Here is an 18,162-nt window from a genome sequence, read left to right as displayed (position 1 = left end):
CCTTGAATTTATTTCTCACTTCACTGTATAATGATAAGGGATTTGATTTAGGTCATACCTGAATGGCCTAGTGGTTTTCCCTGCTTTCTTGAATATAAGTTTGACTTTGGCAATAAGGAGTTCATGATCTGAGCCACAGTCAGCTCCTGGTGTTGTTTTTGCTGACTGTATAGATCTCTCTACATCTTCATCGGTGAAGAATATAGTCAATCTGAATTAGATATTGACCATCTGGTGACGTCCGTGTGTAGAGTCATCTCTTGTTTTCTTTTTTTTTCTGTTATTTATTTATTTTAATTGGAAACTAATTACTTTACAATATTGTAGTGGTTTTGCCATATGTTGACATGAATCAGTCATGGGTGTACATGTGTTCCCCATCCTGAGCCCTCCCCATCCCATCCCTCAGGGTCTTCTCAGTGCACCATCCCTGAGCACTCTGTCTCATACATCGAACCTGGACTGGCAATCTGTTTCACATATGATAATATACATGTTTCAGTGCTATTCTCTCAAATCATCCCACCCTTTGCCTTCTCCCACAGAGTCCAAAAGACTGTTCTTTACATCTGTGTCTCTTTTGCTCTCTTGCATATAGGGTCATCATTACCATCTTTCTAAATTCTGTATACATGCATTAGTATACTGTATTGGTGTTTTTCTTTCTGACTTACTTCACTCTGTATAATAGGCTAAAGTTTCATCCACCTCGGTAGGAGTGATTCAAATGCATTCTTTTTAGTGGCTGAGTAATAGTCCATTGTGTATATATACCACCGATTTCTTATCCATTCATCTGCCGATGAACATCTAGGTTGCTTCCATGTCCTAGCTGTTGTAAACAGTGCTGCGATGAACACTGGGGTACACGTGTTTCTTTCAGTTCTGGTTTCCTTGGTGTGTATGCCCAGCAGTGGGATTGCTGGGTCATATGGCAGTTCTGTTCCAGCATTTTAAGGAATCTCCACACTGTTCTCCATAGTGGATGTACTAGTTTGCCTTCCCACCAACAGCGTAAGAGGGTTCCCTTTTCTCTGCACCCTCTCCAGCATTTATTGTTTGTAGACTTTTTGATAGCAGCCATTCCAACTGGCGTGATATGGTAACTCATGGTGGTTTTGATTTGCATTTCTCTGATAATGAGTGATGTTGAGCACCTTTTCATGTGTTTGTTAGCCATCTGTATGTTTTTGGAGAAATGTCTGTTTAGTTCTTTGGCCTATTTTTTGATTGGGTCGTTTATTTTTCTGGAATTGGGCTGCAGGAGCTGCTTGTATATTTTTGAGATTAATTCTTTGTCAGTTGTTTTGTTTGCTGTTATTTTCTCCTGTTCTGACAGCTGTTTTTTTTTACCTTGCTTATAATTTCGTTCATTGTGCAAAAACTTTTAAGTTTAATTAGGTACCATTTGTTTATTTTTGCTTTTATTTCCATTACTCTGGCAGGTGGGTCATAGAGGATCCTGCTGTGATTTATGTCAGAGAGTGTTTTGCCTATGTTTTCTCTAGGAGTTTTATAGTTTCTGGTCTTACATTTAGATCTTTAATCTGTTTTGAGTTTATTTTTGTGTATGGTGTTAGAAAGTGATCTAGTTTCATTCTATTACAATTGGTTGACCATTTTTCCGAGCACCACTTTTTAAAGGGATTGTCTTTTCTCCATTGTATATTCTTCCCTCCTTTGTCAAAGATAAGGTGTCAATAGGTGCGTGGATTTATCTCTGGGCTTTCTATTTTGTTCCATTGATCTATATTTCTGTTTTTGTGCCAGGACCATACTTTCTTGATGACTGTAGCTTTGTAGTAGAGCCTGAAGTCAGGCAGGTTGATTCTTTCTCAAGATTGCTTTGGCTATTCGAGGTTTTTTGTATTTTCACACAAATTGTGAAATTATTTGTTCTAGTTCTCTGAAAAATATCATTGGTAGCTTGATAGGGAGTACATTGAATCTATAGATTGCTTTGGGTAGTATACTCATTTTCACTATATTGATTCTTTCGATCCATGAACATGGTATATTTCTCCATGTTTGTGTCGTCTTTGATTTCTTTCATCAGTGTTTTACAGTTTTCTATATATAAGTCTTTTGTTTCTTTAGTTAGATTTATTCCTATTTTATTCTTTTCATTGTGTTCTTGAAAGGGTGTTTTCTATGACCAGTGAGTTCTCTTGGAAAAACTCTGTTACCCTTTGTGTGCTTCAGTTTGTACTCTAAGGCCAAACTTGCCTGTTCAGGTATCTCCTGACTTCCTACCTTTTTCCCCCCCCAGAATAAAGAGTATTATTTATTTATTTATTTATTTATTTATTTATTTATTTATTTATTTTTATATTGCAGTGGGTTTTGTCATACATTGACATGAATTAGCCATGGATTTACATGTATTCCCCATCCCGATCCCCCCTCCCACCTCCCTCTCTACCCGATCCCTCTGGGTCTTCCCAGTGCACCAGGTCTGAGCACTTGTCTCATGCATCCAACCTGGGCTGGTGATCTCTGACTTCCTAATTTTGCATTCCAGTCCCCTATGATGAAAGGACATCTTTTTTTGGTGTTAGTTCTAGAAGGTCTTGGAGGTTTTCATAGAACCATTCAGCATCAGCTTCTTCAGCAGTAATGGTTGGGGCATAGACTTGGATTATCATGATATTGGTTATGGTTGAAAATGGTTATCCTTGAAAATGAACAGAGGTCATTTTGTTGTTTTTGAGTTTGCACCCAAGTACTGCATTTTGGACTCTCTTGTTGACTATGAGGGCTACTCCCATTTCTTCTGAGGAATTCTTGCCCACCGTAGTAGATATAATGGTCATCTGAATTAAATTCACCCATTCTGGTCCATTTTAGTTCCCTGATTCCTAAAATGTAAAGGTTCACTCTTGCAATTTCCTGTTTGACCATTTCCAGCTTCCCTTGTGACTCAGCTGGTGAAGAATCCACCTGCAATGCAGGAGACGTGGGTTCAGTCCCTGGGTTGGGAAATACCCTGGAGAAGGGAAAGGCTACCATTCCAGTATTCTGGCCTGGAGAATTCCATGGACTGTATAGTCCATGGGGTCGCAAAGAGTTGGACATGATTGAGCGATTTTCACTTTCACAATTTACCTTGATTCATGGACCTAACGTTCCAAGTTCCTGTGCTGTATTGTTCTTTATGGCATGGGACTTTATTTTCACCACCAGACACATCCACAGCTGGGCCTGGCTTTTGCTTTGGCTCAGCCTCTTCATTCCTTCTGGAGTTATTTTTTCTGTTCATATTCAGTAGCATATTGGACACCTACTGACCTGGGGAGTTCATCTTTCAGTGTCATAGCTCTTTGCCTTTTCATACTGTTCATGGGGTTCTCAAAGCAAGAATACTGAAGTGTTTTGCCATTCTCTTCTCTAGTGGAGCACAGTTTGTTAGATATTAATACCTCCCCGTCTAGAAATACCTCCTTAGGGTCTGAAAATGTTAACGTGATTTCCACACTGGTTGTCTTCATTAGATGAAATGACTTTATCACAAATGATTGAGGTTTTTAGTATATAAAATAGATTTACTTGAAATTAGAGAGGTTAATAGTACACTGTTGGGAATTAGGTCCCAACTCAGATCTCATTAATCTGGTTGTTTTAAAAATTCATTGTTAGTTAGAATAGTATTTTTCTGTTGAATTTACAGAGATCCTGAAATCACCGATTAGTAGCATATTTCTTTTTATTTTTTTAATATGTATTATTAAAGGAGAATAGTGCTTTACAATATTGTGTTGGTTTCTGCCATACATTAACATGAATCAGCTACGTACATGTCCCCTCCCTCTTGAACCTCCCTCCTACCTCCCTTACCATTCTACCCATCTAGGTTGTCACAGAGCATTAATTTGAGCTCCCTGCATCATACAACAAATTCCCACTGGCTATCTGTTTTACATATGGTAACGTATATGTTTCCATGATACTCCTTCCATTTTTCCCACCCTCTCCTTCCCCCACTATGTCCACAAGTCTGTTCTTTATGTCTGTGTCTCTATTGCTGCCCTGCAAATAGGTTCATCAGTACTATCTTTCTAGATTCCATATATATGCATTAATACAGGATATTTGTCTTTCTCTTCCTGACTTACTTCACTCTGTGTAATAGGCTGTGGGTTCATCTACCTCATTAGAACTGACTCAGATGTGTTCCTTTTTATGGCTATTACTCCTTTGTGTATATATATATATATATATATATATACACCACAGCTGTTTTATCCATTCATCTGTCGATGGTCCTCTAGATTGCTTCCATGTCCTAGCTATTGTAAATAGTGCTGCAATGAATATTGAGGTACATGTGTCTTTTTCAGTTATGGTTTTCTCACGTGTATGCCCAATAGTTGGAGAAGGAAGTGGCAACCCACTCCAGTATTCTTGCCTGGAGAATCCCATGGACAGAGGAGCCTGGCAGGTTACAGTCCATGGGGTTGCAAAGATTCAGACATGAGTTAGCGACTGAGCATGCTTGCATGCCCAGGAGTGGGATTGCTGGGTCATATGGTAGTTTTATTCTTAGTTTTTTAAGGAATCTCCATACTGTTTTCCATAGTGGCTGTATCTATTTACATTCCTATCAACAGTGCAAGAGGGTTCCCCTTTCTCCACACCCTTTCCAGCATTTATTGTTTGTAGACTTTTTAATGAATGATTGCCATTCTGACTGGTGTGAGATGATATCACATTGTAGTTTTGATTTGCATTTTTCTTAATAGTGAGTGATGTTAAGCATCTTTTCATGAGTTTATTAGCCATCTGTATGCCTTCTTTGGAGAAGTGACTGTTTAAGTCTTCTGCCCATTTTTTTTTTCTTTCTTTGCCCACTTTTTGATTGGATTGTTTGTTTTTCTGGTGTTGAGCTGCATAAGCTGCTTGTTTATTTTGCAGATTAATCCTTTGTCAGTTGTTTCAATTGCTTTTATTTTCTTCCATTCTGAAGGTTGTCTTTTGACTTTGTTTATAGTTTTCCTTTGCTGTGCAAAAACTTTTAAGTTTAATTAGGTCCTGCTTGTTTATTTTTGTTTTTAATTTCCATTACTCTAGAGACTGAATCGTAGAGGATCTTGCTGTGATTTATGTCAGATTGTTCTGCCTATGTTTTGCTTTAAGGGTTTAATAGTTTCTGGTCTCACAGAAGGTCTCTAATCCATTTTGACTTTATCTTTGTGTGTGGTGTTTAGGAAGTATTTGAATTTCATTCTTTTACATGTAGCTGTCCAGTGTTCCCATCATTACTGATTGAAGCGACTGTCTTTTCTCCATTTGGTAGCAGATTTCTGTAGTCATATATTTGTTTTGAACACTTTTTTTTTTTTAATTAAGCTTATCTATAGTGGATGCCTGCTCAGTTGTGTTTGACTTTTTGCGACCCCGTGGACTGTAGCCTGCCAGACTTCTTTGTCCGTGGAATTTTCCAGGCAAGAACTAGAGTGGGTTGCTATTTCCTGCTCAGGGGATCTTACTGACCTAGGGATCGATCCCGCACATGCCTGCCTTGGCATGCATTCTTTACCACTGTGCCACCTGGGAAAGCCCAAGTTTATCTATGGATGGAAACATTTAAAATATTTATCTTTATATGGTAGAATATTTCAATCCTGGAGACATCCTCTTTGTTGTATTTCTTTTGCCTTGTGTTGATTATGGTAATTTGTTAACTGCTTAAAATTGTGAGTTTCAAAGTTGTTTTCAGCAGGTGCTTAATCATATATCCAAATGAAGATAATAATTGAAACTAGTTCTAAATTAATCTAGGAATGTGCTGTCATTAAGTCTGTAATTATATGGTCAGAATAAATTTATTTTTATTTTCTAAATTTAAAAGAGAATTTTATTTGTTTTTGGCTGTATCACATGTGGGATGTTAGTTCCCCCACCAGGGAATTGACCAGAGTGAACCCATGCCCCCTGCAGTGCAAGCAGGAAGTCCTAACCCTGGACCACCAGGGAGTTCCCCATTGATTTTCTAAATCTGAGGGAAGGTATTACTATTATAGTTTAAGTGTGGGGTTAAGCAGTTTGAGTTCAAAAGCTTGGCCCAGCCACTTAACTTTTGTTACATTAGTGAAGTGATTTCATTTTTCTAATTTTCAGTTTTCTTGTCAATAAAATGCAGATCATCATACCTGTACCTTAGTTGTTATGGAGACAGTGAGATACGTAAGTAGGTTGTAAATGCTATGTGTCATCATTAACACATGATGAGTACTTAGTAAAACCTGTGCTGGGTGCTCAGTCGTTTCAGTCTTGTCTGACTCTTTGTGACCCTGTGGACTGTGGTCTGCCAGGATCCTCTGTCCATGGGATTCTCCAGGCAAGAATACTGGAGTGGGTTGCCATGCCCCCCTCCAGGGGATCTTCCCAACCCTGGGATGGAACCCACATCTCTAAAGTCCCCTGCATTGGCAGGTGGGTTCTTTACCACTAGGCCACCCGGGAAGCCCTAACAAAACCTAGTTGTTGCATGATTTCAGGGCATGTCATAAATTTTTTGATCAGGGGCACCTCCCCTCTCCAATTTCAGGATTTAAAATAGAAAAGCATTATCTTAATTCAGGTGTGTAGGCACTAATAAGAGCTTTGAATTAACCTGTCATTTCTGGGGCTGACTTGGCTACTTAGGTAAGTATTTCTTCCCTTCCTTGTCTCTCCAGTATATCCTTATCTAAATATAACATGACTGAAGGTGAGCTTTTCAGATTGAGGAGTGGTTTTCTTTTGTAAAGCACACTTCCATTTTACTAGTCTTGGCCTTTTTTGGACTGTTGTACATGATTGGATGCAAAATAGCAGTATCACTTGTTGCTTCCTAAAACATGAGACATAAATTGTCAGGTGTGCTGATTTTGGCCATGGGCACTTCTCCTGCTGTCCAGAGAAGCCTTTAACTCTACATTATATTTTTTTTTGTTAGCATTGTAATCTGCATCAGGAATACAGTATTTTTTTCTGACAGGCCAAGGTAGTGGTTTACTTTTTGAATTTTTAAAATTTAATTTTGGGGAGATAGAAACACTTAAGACCTCCCCTCTTAACAGATTTTAAGTATACAATACATTATTGTTCACTATTTAGGCACAGTGCTATACAACAGACTCTAGAACTTACTCATCTTGCATAACTGAAACTTTATACTCATTAATTAGCAACTCCCCATTTCCCCTCCAACCCAGTCACTGACAACTACCATTCTACCTTCTTCTCTGAGTTGAATTGTTGTAGATAATTCATGTAAGTGGCATTAGTCCTTCTGTGATTGGCTTATTTCACTTAGCATAATGTTTTTAAGTTTCACTGATATTATTGAAGATTGTAGGATATCCTTCTTTTTTAAGACTAAATAATATTGTGTATACCACATTTTCTTAATCCATTCATCTGTTGGTGGACATTTAGGCTGTTTAGACATCTTCACTTTTATAAATAATATTGCAATGAATATGGTCGTGCCATCTCTTAGTGTTGTAGCCTCATGTTCCGGGAAACAAACTCACTCAAAAGAACAATGCAGATAGTGGAGTGCAGTATATTACACTGGCGGGCCCAAGGCAGAGTCTCCTCTTAGCCAAGGCCCCAGACCAGTTTTTATGAAAACCTTACATACCCTAAGTGTATGTGCCCAAACCCACCTCCCCAAATTCCCTGAAACTAGTCTGAACAAAGGGAAAAGAAAGATCCAATCAAAGTTAACCCATGATTCATATGCCTTAAGCCTAGGTAGTTAATAGTGTACAATTATCAATAGGCCTGTGGTCATACCCCAATAAGCATAATAGAATGTATGATTCTATTTGGTTACACAGATAATTAGGGTATTCTTTTAGGCAACAGAGAGCCCTAGGGCTCTTCCTTCTGGGGGCCTGGTTTTCCAGTTGGTATGTTTCCATAGATACTGTGCATATAGCTCAAAGTCCACAGTTCAGCCCAAGATGGAGTCCTGCTTTCGAGATAGAGCCTGTTCTGTTTCCTCCTTCATTAGAGGTCCAAATTTCCGTTCTTTTGGATAAATACTCAAAGTTTGATCTCTGGGTCATGTGATAATTCTGGGTTTTTTTGGCCACATGCAGCTGGCAGAATCCTAGTTCCCTGACGAGGAATCAAACCTGGGCCCACAGTAGTGAAAGCATGGCCCCTTCAGGGCCCAAAGATTGGGCTCTTGTCTAACACTGGGAAAAGAATTGTCTGAGGAGACATGTGCTGACAAATCAAGAGACTTTATTGGAAGAGGGCACCCGAGTGGAGAGCAGCAGAGAAAGGGAACCAGGAGAACTGCTCTGCCACATGGCTTGCAGTCTCGGGTTTTATGTTGGTGGGATTAGTTTCTGGGTTGTCTTTGGCCAATCATTTTGACTCAGAGTCCTTCCTGGTGGCACACCACATTGCTCAGCCAAGATGGATGCTAGCGAGAGGGATTCTGGGAGGTAGACGGACACGTGGTGTCTTCTTTTGACCTTTCCTGAACTCTTCCAGTTGGTGGTGGCTTTTTAGTTCTGTGTTCTTTACCAGGACCTCCTGTCGTAAAATAACTCATGCAGACGGTTACTAGAGAGCCTGGCCAGGGTGGATGGTTTCAGTCAGTGTTTTACCCCTAACAATAGCACCAAGTCTTAACCACTAGGCCACCGTGGAATTCCCTAATAATTCTATTTTTTAATTTTTTGAGCAACTTCCATACTGTTTTCTATAACACACCATTTTACATTCTCCTCAACAATGTACAAGGGTTCCAGTTTCTTTACATGCTTGCCAGAACTTGTCTTTTATTTTTTTGATAATAGCCATCCTAACAGGTGTGAGGCAGTGTCTTGTAGTTTTGAGTTTGAGTTGCATCTCCTTAATAATGACATAGAACATCTTTTCAAATCCCTGTGGACCATTTGTGTGTCTTCAGTTTTATATTAATTTTACATTAATGTATTATATCTTCTCATCCTTTATCCCTCTATCTGTCCTAACCTAGGAACTTTCAGGCCTCTAGTGCTTTTATCACCCCTTAATTCATAAGCCTCCAAAAAGTTGTAGCTAAGCCTTCTTAATTCCCCTCCTAAAAGATTCGTTTGAGTTACTTTTTACCCCAAATCAGTGATACTTATAAGATCATTCTTTAGGTTTATTTTTTTAATTCTTCAATTTTCTTTGTTGTTACAAGATTATTTTCCCACAGACTCCCTACAGATTTATTAGGTCATGTCCTAAGTTCTTTGTGACTGTCATTTTAAAATTTTATATTTTTCTCTCACTTTCCTTCTACAGTCCCTTGATGATATCCGCCAGTCTTCACTCAAATGCATTTTCTTTCTTGTCAGTTTCTCCTAGATAGGCCAGAGTTCAGTCAGTTATTCCAATCTTAAACTGTGAAGTCAGAATCCAAACTCTACTCTTCAGTGTCAGCCATTTACCTTTTCTGTCCTCCTTTTTTTTCTGCTCCCCGCCCCCCCCCATCCTTCAGTTACTATTTATGAGGGGAAAATACCATCTGTAGACCTATAATTTTTCACTTTTTTGACACATTTTGAGAGATCTTCTCTAAATTTCTTTTCCGCAATATCATTTACTACAGATGACTCAGAAGGCAGGGACAATGTTTGCTGGTTTAATAATTCTTGGTTGGCTGCCTGTGTCATTTCAGATACACGATCTAGAAAAAAAACAGAACAGCACACCAGCTGACAGATCTATATTTAGCTGTCTATACACACTAGTAGGAAGATGTCATTGGCTGTTAAGAGAAATTTCTCTCTGGTGACAATAAAAGGTTTCTCTAAATTTGCTATTACTTGTGGTTCTCTTATTATTCCTCAGAGCATGAATTGATGTTTTTCCAGAAGGTTTGACAAAACCTTATTTGGGAGTACCTGTTAGCAGCGACTTAGCATGCATGCATGGAAACAACACACATGTCCATTAACTGATGAATGGTTAAACAAAATGTGGTGTTTCTATACAATAGGAAACTGATGCATGCCACAACATGGATAAACTTTGAAAATGTTTAGCTTGTTATGCTGAGTGAAAGAAGCCAGTCACAAAGACAACACATTTTGTAATTCTGTTTATATGGGATTCCATAATAGACAGGTCCATAGTGACAGAAAGTAGATGGTTGCCAGGTTGCGGGTGTGAGGGGGACTGGGAAGTGGCTGCCAGCAGGGTTTCTTTTCGGAATGGTAAAAATAGTGTATTGGTTATAGAACTCTGTGAATATACCAAAACCTCTGAATCGTACACTTCTAATGAGGTGAATTTTAAGGTGTGTGAATTGTCTCAAAAAGCTGTTATAAAAATGTTTTTGAATGAAAAATAGTTTTATTCTATTTATGAAAAGAATACTTGATTAAAAAAGTTTAGACATAAAAAGATGTGAAGGAAGCTAAGTCAGCCATAATTCTAACCATTCAGTTTGCATTATTGACACTTTATGTATTTTACAATATTTTTTAGAGTGTATTTCTAATTATTAAGGGTAGAAGTAGTACCCAAGTGACAAAAGAAGTAAAATGATCATATTGATTTTTACCCTGTATTCAGTATGAAGCAAATGATGTAATATTTTCAGAATTTATCATTAGTCTTTCATTAGTAGCCAGTTTATACAATTAGTTGTGTAAAGCTAGATAAAGTGAAATTTTTTCATGAGCTAAATGGATTCTGGATTTTATACACTTCAGGGTTACAGTCAACAAATTAATCTTGAAATATTGCATGTAGCATTGTCCCTCTTCCTATGGCTGTTAGAAAGCTCATACCATGTGTGATGTATCATACAAGTCAGCAATCGTCAACTGTTCTATATCCTGTTTAATCGGAGCGTTCACTAACCAAACTGTAACAAACATTTCTGAACACCTAATTTCTGCCCTTGTCTTGATGTTTACAACTACACTTTGAGTAACATTGTTCTTTTGTGACTTAAAAATCTTTTTCTCGAGAATATTTATTTCCTTGGAAAAAGGTTAATCTGTGAAAACGGGAAGTGGTATAAATGACAGTCTCAATTTTGTTTAAAAAGACGTTTTTGGTTTTTTTTTCTAGCTGGAAGAAGGAAAGTAAGCATCTTTGGATGCTAGGAGGAAAGATGAGTTACTTTGTGAACATTAACGATGTTTTTACTGTGTACTTATTACCTTTGGGCTTCCTTGGTGGCTCAGACAGTCAAGAACCTGCCTGCAATACAGGAGACCTGGGTTTGATCCCTGGTTTGGAAAGATCCCTTGGAGAAGGGAATGGCAACCCACTCCAGTATTTTTGCCTGGAGAATTCCGTGGGCAGAGGAGCCTGGTGGGCTACAGTCCATGGGGTCTGAAAGAGCTGGATATGACTGAGCGACTAACATTTTAACTTTTACTAAATTACTTTTATAGTGAGAATATTGTTCAAGTTAAACCTTACTTATTTATAGTAAATTCCCTTTAAAGTGACAGTGGCAGCAAGATGGCCAGCACTTAGCAGCTAGACAAAAACCTTTTAGAATTGGTTTGACACTTGACAGTCATGTGTTAAAATGTTGTTTGGCAATGTGAGATTTAAAGATTCATTTACTTTAACACTTTTTACTAGATTCTCTATTCTTGGGATGTTGATATGAGGGCAATTCTTGTCCTCAAACTCAGCGTAGTGGAAAAGAGCTGTGACAATATAGTGTGCTAAAGGCTTCTCTGATAGAGAGTTGAACAGACCATCCTTATGGTCTTGTAGAAAAAATGGGTGTCTTAAAATCAGTACCATATGGCAGTCTATGAAAGTATGGTGTGGGAGATTCAGGAAAAATTCTTAAGGTTAGCACTATTACAAAATTTACCCATATTTTTATCTTTCAGGATTCAGCACAAAATGAACATTATTAAGGAAAATAAGGACTTAGCATGTTTCTACACAACAAAACATTCATGGAGGGGGAAGTAAGTATTTGTTGATTTTTCTGTGCCTCTGTAAAGTATTTTAAAAATTACTTTTTCTTTTGATATGTTTGGTTTTCTCTGTTTTCGGAAGGAATTTGGATAAGAATTAAAAGGAAAATAAACTGATTATCCATAGTCTTGAATGCTGTCACTTAAGGATGAGTTTTTGTAGTAGTGGAGTGTTAACTTCACAACTTTATCTCCTAGAGATGAGCCTATATGTTGTCAATGCATTTTCACATCCATTTGACAGTCAAAGAAAATATGCCAATAGTGCATTTTGTATTTTTTCTTTTAACCTGTAATTAAATTTAAAAATTGGTTTTGATCTTTTCCTTGGGACGGGTTGATGACATTTTTCAGTAACTTGCCTGGTCAGACTGAGGTGTAAATGGTTTCTGTTTCCTGCTGTAAAATGAATAGTAATTCCTAGCCTTCTGATTAATATAAGGATTAAATAAATTGATATGGAGTGTGTGAAGGTTTTAAAATGATACCTTAAATACATTCAGTATTCAATGAATGACAGTTTTTGATCATTACAAAAAAGTTTAGTCTGTTATTTTGAGTAGTAATAAGTAAAATGAGTATGCCACACTTTGACAAATAGGTGACCACATTATTCCAAATCAGGCCTCAGACTAAGATAAAAATGTGACATGTGCCAAAGCCAGTAATTTTAATTCTTCCCTCCTACCCCCTTGGAGGATGAGGAGAGAGAGTGGTGTAATTCTTATTCTTAACTTTCCATTTTTTAGGTAATAGTGTTGTTACTTCTTAGAATGGTGCAACATCTGAATTCTGTAGTGTTTCTGGTTTGCATTAATGAACTAATTTTGAAAGATTTGAGTGTTTAATTTTGTTTCCTTTTAGAAGCTCAGTTGTATGAGCTACTTAATTGTTATCCTTGTAGTATACTTGTCTTGAAATTTTTTTCTTCAGTTAATTTCATTAAGCAAAGTTAGAATATTGGCATATTCAGAGTAGTATGACTCTCTTTAGTTCTTTCAGTAAGTCTTAAAAATGTTGTATATTTAAATGATCCTAATTTTTTTCTCAAATTTTAGATTGCTCTAATCATCATAATATAACTTTTGTTTTTTAAATGTTATTATATCATTATGTTGAATTCTACAAAATAACTATAATACTTTTTGCTTTGTGAGCTTGTTGTAATTGTGATCATCTAGAAAAAAATTTTTAATGTTCTTAGTGGTGACTATGACTTAAGACAGTCCTTTTATTTTTCCTTTCTTTGTAATTATTTGGAGCAGAACTATTTCTTTGCTGCAAGCACAGTTCCTTCCCTCTCATTCACACCTTGAAATTTGTTTTGTTTTTATAACAGCTTTATTGATAAAATTTATGTAACATAAAACTTTTTCAAGTGTACAATTCAGTGGTTTTTAGTATATTCGTAGAGTTGTGAACCATCACAACTCTCTTTAGAACACTTTCTTCACCTCTCAAGAGTATTCCTTTAAAAATATTAGCAGTTCCTTCCCTCCCTTCTCTTATTCCCTGCATCTGGCAGCCTCTAATCTATTTTCTGTTTCTGTATTTGCTTATTTAGGACATCTCATATAAAAGGATTCATCCAATATGTGATCCTTCATGACTGTCTTCTTTCACATAACATGTTATCAGGGTTTATCCATGTTATAGTATGTGTCATTACTTCATTTCTTTTTATTGTCAAATGTATTGCATGGGTATGCCACATTTTGTGTTGATGGACATTTATATTATTTCTACTTTTTTACTGTTATGAATAGAATAGCGCTGCTATAAATGTTCACGTACATGTTTACTAGTGAATCTATATTTCCAGTTCTCTTGAGTATGTACCTAGGAGTGGAATTGATGGTATATGGAGTTATATAGAAGTATGTGGTAACTCTGTGTTTAACTTTTTGAGGAACAGGCAAACTGTTTTCCAAGTGGCTGCAGCATTTTATAATCCTACCATCAGTGTATGAGGATTCCAATTTCTCTACATCTTTACCTACACTTGTTATTGTATGTTTTTTTTTATTTTAGGCATCCTAGTGAGTATGAAGTGGTATCTCATTGTGGTTTTGATTTGCATTTCCCTGATGACTAAGATGTTGAGTATCTTTTCATGCTTATTTGCCATTTGTGTATATATCATGAAATGTCTGTTCAAATCACATACCCATTTTTTAACTGGGTTATTTGTTGAGTTGCATGAAATCCTTATGGATTGTGAATACAAGTCTCTTATAGAGATATGATTTGCAGTTTTCTCCTGTTTGGTGGTTTATCTTTTCATTTTCTTGATGGTGTGCTTTGAAGTATGACTTTTTAATTTTGATGAAATCGAGTTTATCTATTTCTTTCTATTGCCACTTGAGCTTTTTGTGTTGTTAGCCATTACGTAATTCAAGGTCCCAAAGATTTATTCCTTTTTTTTCTAAGAGTTTTATAGTTTTGATTTTGGGTAACTTTTGTGTATAGTGGGTAGTGGGGATCCGTCTTTATTTTTTTGTATGTGGGTATCTAGGGCTTCCCAGGTGGCTCAGTGGTAAGCAGTCCAGTCCTCCTGCCAGTGCAGGAGATGCAGGAGATGTGAGTTTGATCCCTGGGTCAGCAAGATCCCTTGGAGAAGGAAATGGCAACTTACTCCAGTATTCTTGCTGGGAAAATTCCGTAGACAGTGGAGCCTAGTGGGCTATAGTCCATGGGGTTGCAAAGAGTTGGACATGAGTGAGTAACTACAGTTTCACTTTTCTTTTCAAAGGTCCTACATTTCCTAGATAATGATAGTTATTTCATTGTGTTATATACATTATTGTGTGGCACTGAATCTTTTATTATATTGCTATTTTATGTAGCCCTTTTCTGGTAGCTCAGCTGGTAAAGAATCTGCCTGCAATGCAGATGACCCAGGTAGGGTCAGGAAGATCCCCTGGAGAACAGAATGGCAACCCACTGCAATATTCTTGCCTGGAAAATTCCATGGACAGAGGATCCTGGTGGGCTACAGTTCATAGAGTTGCAAAGAATTGGACACGACTGACTAACAACAACAGTTTTATGTAGTCAATTCTAATCTAAGCTTAAAGTATTTCTCATCAGTCTTATGAAAAACTAAATGCCCCCACATTGAGATTTTTCTGTTGTTTTGGAGTTGCTATATGAACCTTCTCTTTAGAACATATTTCTGCATACAACAAATTTTGTGTGTGATATGGGGGCTTTAGGGCCTCAGTTTTAAGAGATTCCATCTCAACCCCAACATTTCAGAAAAATGTTATTGGTAATGACAGTAAAGATGGTCAAATGTTTTTTTTTTTCTCTTAGTATACCTAAATTAAAGATAACCTCTCCAGGTATTTCCCTTGGGGATATTCATGTCACTTATTTCATGTTACCTTTATAATAATTTTCATGTTTCACTTTGCAGCCGCTACTCATTTTTTAATGATTCAAGTCTGTTCACCATCATTGTAGACCCTTTGGCTGGCAAAGTAGCTTTTCTGCTATGCTTGTCATTTTCCCACTTGTACACAGTTAAATTTTATCTTTGCTCTGGAAACAGTGAGAAATAGGAGAAGACGTCAGTAGTAAAAAATACTTTCTTTCATTAAAGAGCAAAATTTCCTTTTTGGCCTGGCAAGTCATTTCTGATAGAAGGAAGATTCATACATTTCAGTTAAACAGAAGTGAATATTCTCTACGAAAATCTTCAGAGTAAGGTTGAAAATTAGGTACTTAATTTTTTCCTGAATGGAAATTACATGGAAAATCTGCCTGTGGATCACTTTAATATTTGCATACATTAATTGCGGCAAATGCTCTGAATTTAAAAGTAGAATTTTAGTATCTGAACAGGATTTTAGCTTCAGTACATTGGGATATGTCTGTGATAAGTCATTGGCAGGTACCCACTATATTCATAGCCCCTGGAATGACTTGATACAGGAAATTCGAGATAAGAGTTAAGGGGAAGGGAAGCTGATGAATCTCTGATTCCTTTCTTGTAAGTAGGAATAGAGTTGGACAAGGAAAAGAGACTCTTCTCTTTAGCTGCCTGTTACTTACACACCTCACTAACTCTGGTAAGTCTAGGAATCCTGAGGTTTTTTTCCCCTGCTTTGTTGATTTTAGCCCTTGCCCCTGCCAGCCTCTAAACCAGGTATGAGTCCATCCTGAATTGTCTTTGTGTTTTCTTTGTACATCTCTTATTGCTTATCAGGCATCTTGATATTTGAATATCTTTCAGAAGTGCAAATAGGACCACATCTCCTTATAGGAATTTTATATTTTATGCACAATGTTCTATTAAAAGCACAGTCTTTTTATTTTTTTAATGTTTCCTTGTTACTCTCTCCATACCTTCCACCCTCTCCTTCTCCCCCCGACTCCAGCTGAAAAGCACAGAATCTTTTCAGCAAATGATACTTGACACCTGGATATCCACTTGCAAAAAAATGAATCTAGGCATAGATTCTGCACCCTTCACAAAATTAACTCAGATTAACTCAAATTTCAGACCACAGACCAAAATGTGAAATGCAAAATTATAAAACTCCTAGATAACATGGGAGAACATCCAGATTACCTTAGGTTTGATGATGATGTTTTAGATACAACACCAAAGGTAATAGTCATGAAAAAATGAATTGATGGGTGGACTGTATTAAAGTTGAAAACTTAAGCTTTCTGAAAGACACTATCAAGAGAATGTGAAGACGATTTGGGAGAAAATAACTGCAGAAGATAAGAACTATTCTACTTACAAAGGACTCTTAAAACTTAACAATGAAAAAACAAACAACTTGATTAAAAAGTGAGCCAAAAATCTTAACAGAGACCTCACCAAAGAAAATATGCCAAGAATTTCTTGGTGGTCCAGTGGTTAGGGCTCTGTACTTTCACTGGTCTGGGAGCTACAATCCCACATGCCATGCAGCATGGCCATAAAAGAGAAAAATAGAAAATGTACAGTTGACAAGTAATTCAGGGAAATGTAAATGGAGAAATAAATGGCCAAAATTCAGAACTCTTGACAACTCCAAATGCTGGTGAGGATGTGAAGCAACAGGAACTCTCCTTTATTGCTGGTGGAAATGTGAAATGACACAGCTTCTTGGGAAGATAGTTTGGTGGTTTCTTACAACAGTCAGTGTTCTCTTAGCATGCATGTGCTTGCTAAGTTGCTTCAGTCCTATCCAGCTATTTGCAACCCTGCATACCATAGCTTACCAGGCTTTGTCAGTGGGATTCTCCAAGCAAGAATTCGATGCCCTCCTCCAGGTCTCTTACCATATGATCCAGCAGTTACACTGAATTTACCTAGAGAAGCTGAGAACTTACATCCTTACATTGCACAGAAACCTGCACACAGATGTTTGTAGCATTTTTATTCATAATTACCAAACTTTAAAGCAACCAAAATGTCTTTCAGTAGGTGAATGAGTAAATAAGCTAATATATGCAGACAGTGAATATTATTCAGTGCTCAAAAGAAATGAACCATCAAGTCATGAAAAGACATAGAAGAAACTTAAATTTAACTTAAAACTTAAATACTAAGTGAAAGAAGCTAATCTGTGAAGGCTATGTGCTGTATAATTCAAACTATATAGCATTGTAGAAAAGGGATACTTTATAGAAAGTAAAAAGATCAGTGGCTTCCAAGGTTTGTAGCAGGGAAGAAAGGATGAATAGACAAGAGTTCAGAGGATTTTTAGGAAGGTGAAACTACTCCATGATACTGTAATAGTAGATACACTTGGATACTTTGTCCAAAGCATAGAATGTGAGACACCAAGAGTGAACTCTAACTCAGCTGTGGACTTTGTTGGATACTGATTGTATCAATGTATGTTGATCAGATACAGATGAAACAAATTGTTGGGGGGGGGTTCTTGGTAATGGGGGAGGATGTGGAGGGTGAGGACAGGGAGCATGGTGGAAGTCTTTGTACCTCCTGTTTAATATTACTGTGAACGTAGTTCAATTCAGTTCAGTTCAGTTGCTCAGTCCTGTCCAACACTTTACAACCCCATGCACTGCAGCACATCCGGCCTCCCTGTCCATCACCAACTCCCGGAGCTTACTCAAAGTCGTGTCCATCAAGCTGGTGATGCCATCCAGCCATCTCAACCTAGGTCATCCCCTTCTCCTCCTGCCTTCAGTCTTTACCAGCATCAGGGTCTTTTCCAATGAGTCAGTTCGTTGCATCAGGTGACCAAAGTATTGCAGTTTTAGCTTC

The 18,162-nt window shown here is 37.3% G+C and overlaps 1 protein-coding gene across 2 annotated transcripts in view; it reads left to right on the top strand.

Moving 5' to 3' along the window:
* Positions 1-18,162, top strand: part of DNAJC13 (DnaJ heat shock protein family (Hsp40) member C13) — a 153,684-nt gene that overhangs the window by 14,988 nt on the left and 120,534 nt on the right. For both annotated transcript variants that reach the window (XR_011487368.1, XM_070466748.1), the window contains exon 2: positions 11,841-11,921. Coding sequence is in view for 1 of the 2 variants with exons in the window: in XM_070466748.1 (XP_070322849.1) it covers positions 11,854-11,921 (68 nt within the window). In the remaining variant the exon portion in view is untranslated. The remainder of the gene's footprint in view (positions 1-11,840; positions 11,922-18,162) is intronic.

The sequence above is a fragment of the Odocoileus virginianus genome, chromosome 4 (genome assembly GCF_023699985.2).
Source record: "Odocoileus virginianus isolate 20LAN1187 ecotype Illinois chromosome 4, Ovbor_1.2, whole genome shotgun sequence".
In the NCBI taxonomy this organism is placed as follows: domain Eukaryota; kingdom Metazoa; phylum Chordata; class Mammalia; order Artiodactyla; family Cervidae; genus Odocoileus; species Odocoileus virginianus.
The sequence above is the reverse complement of the archived record's forward strand: the minus strand, read 5'-3'. Positions and strand labels throughout refer to the sequence as shown.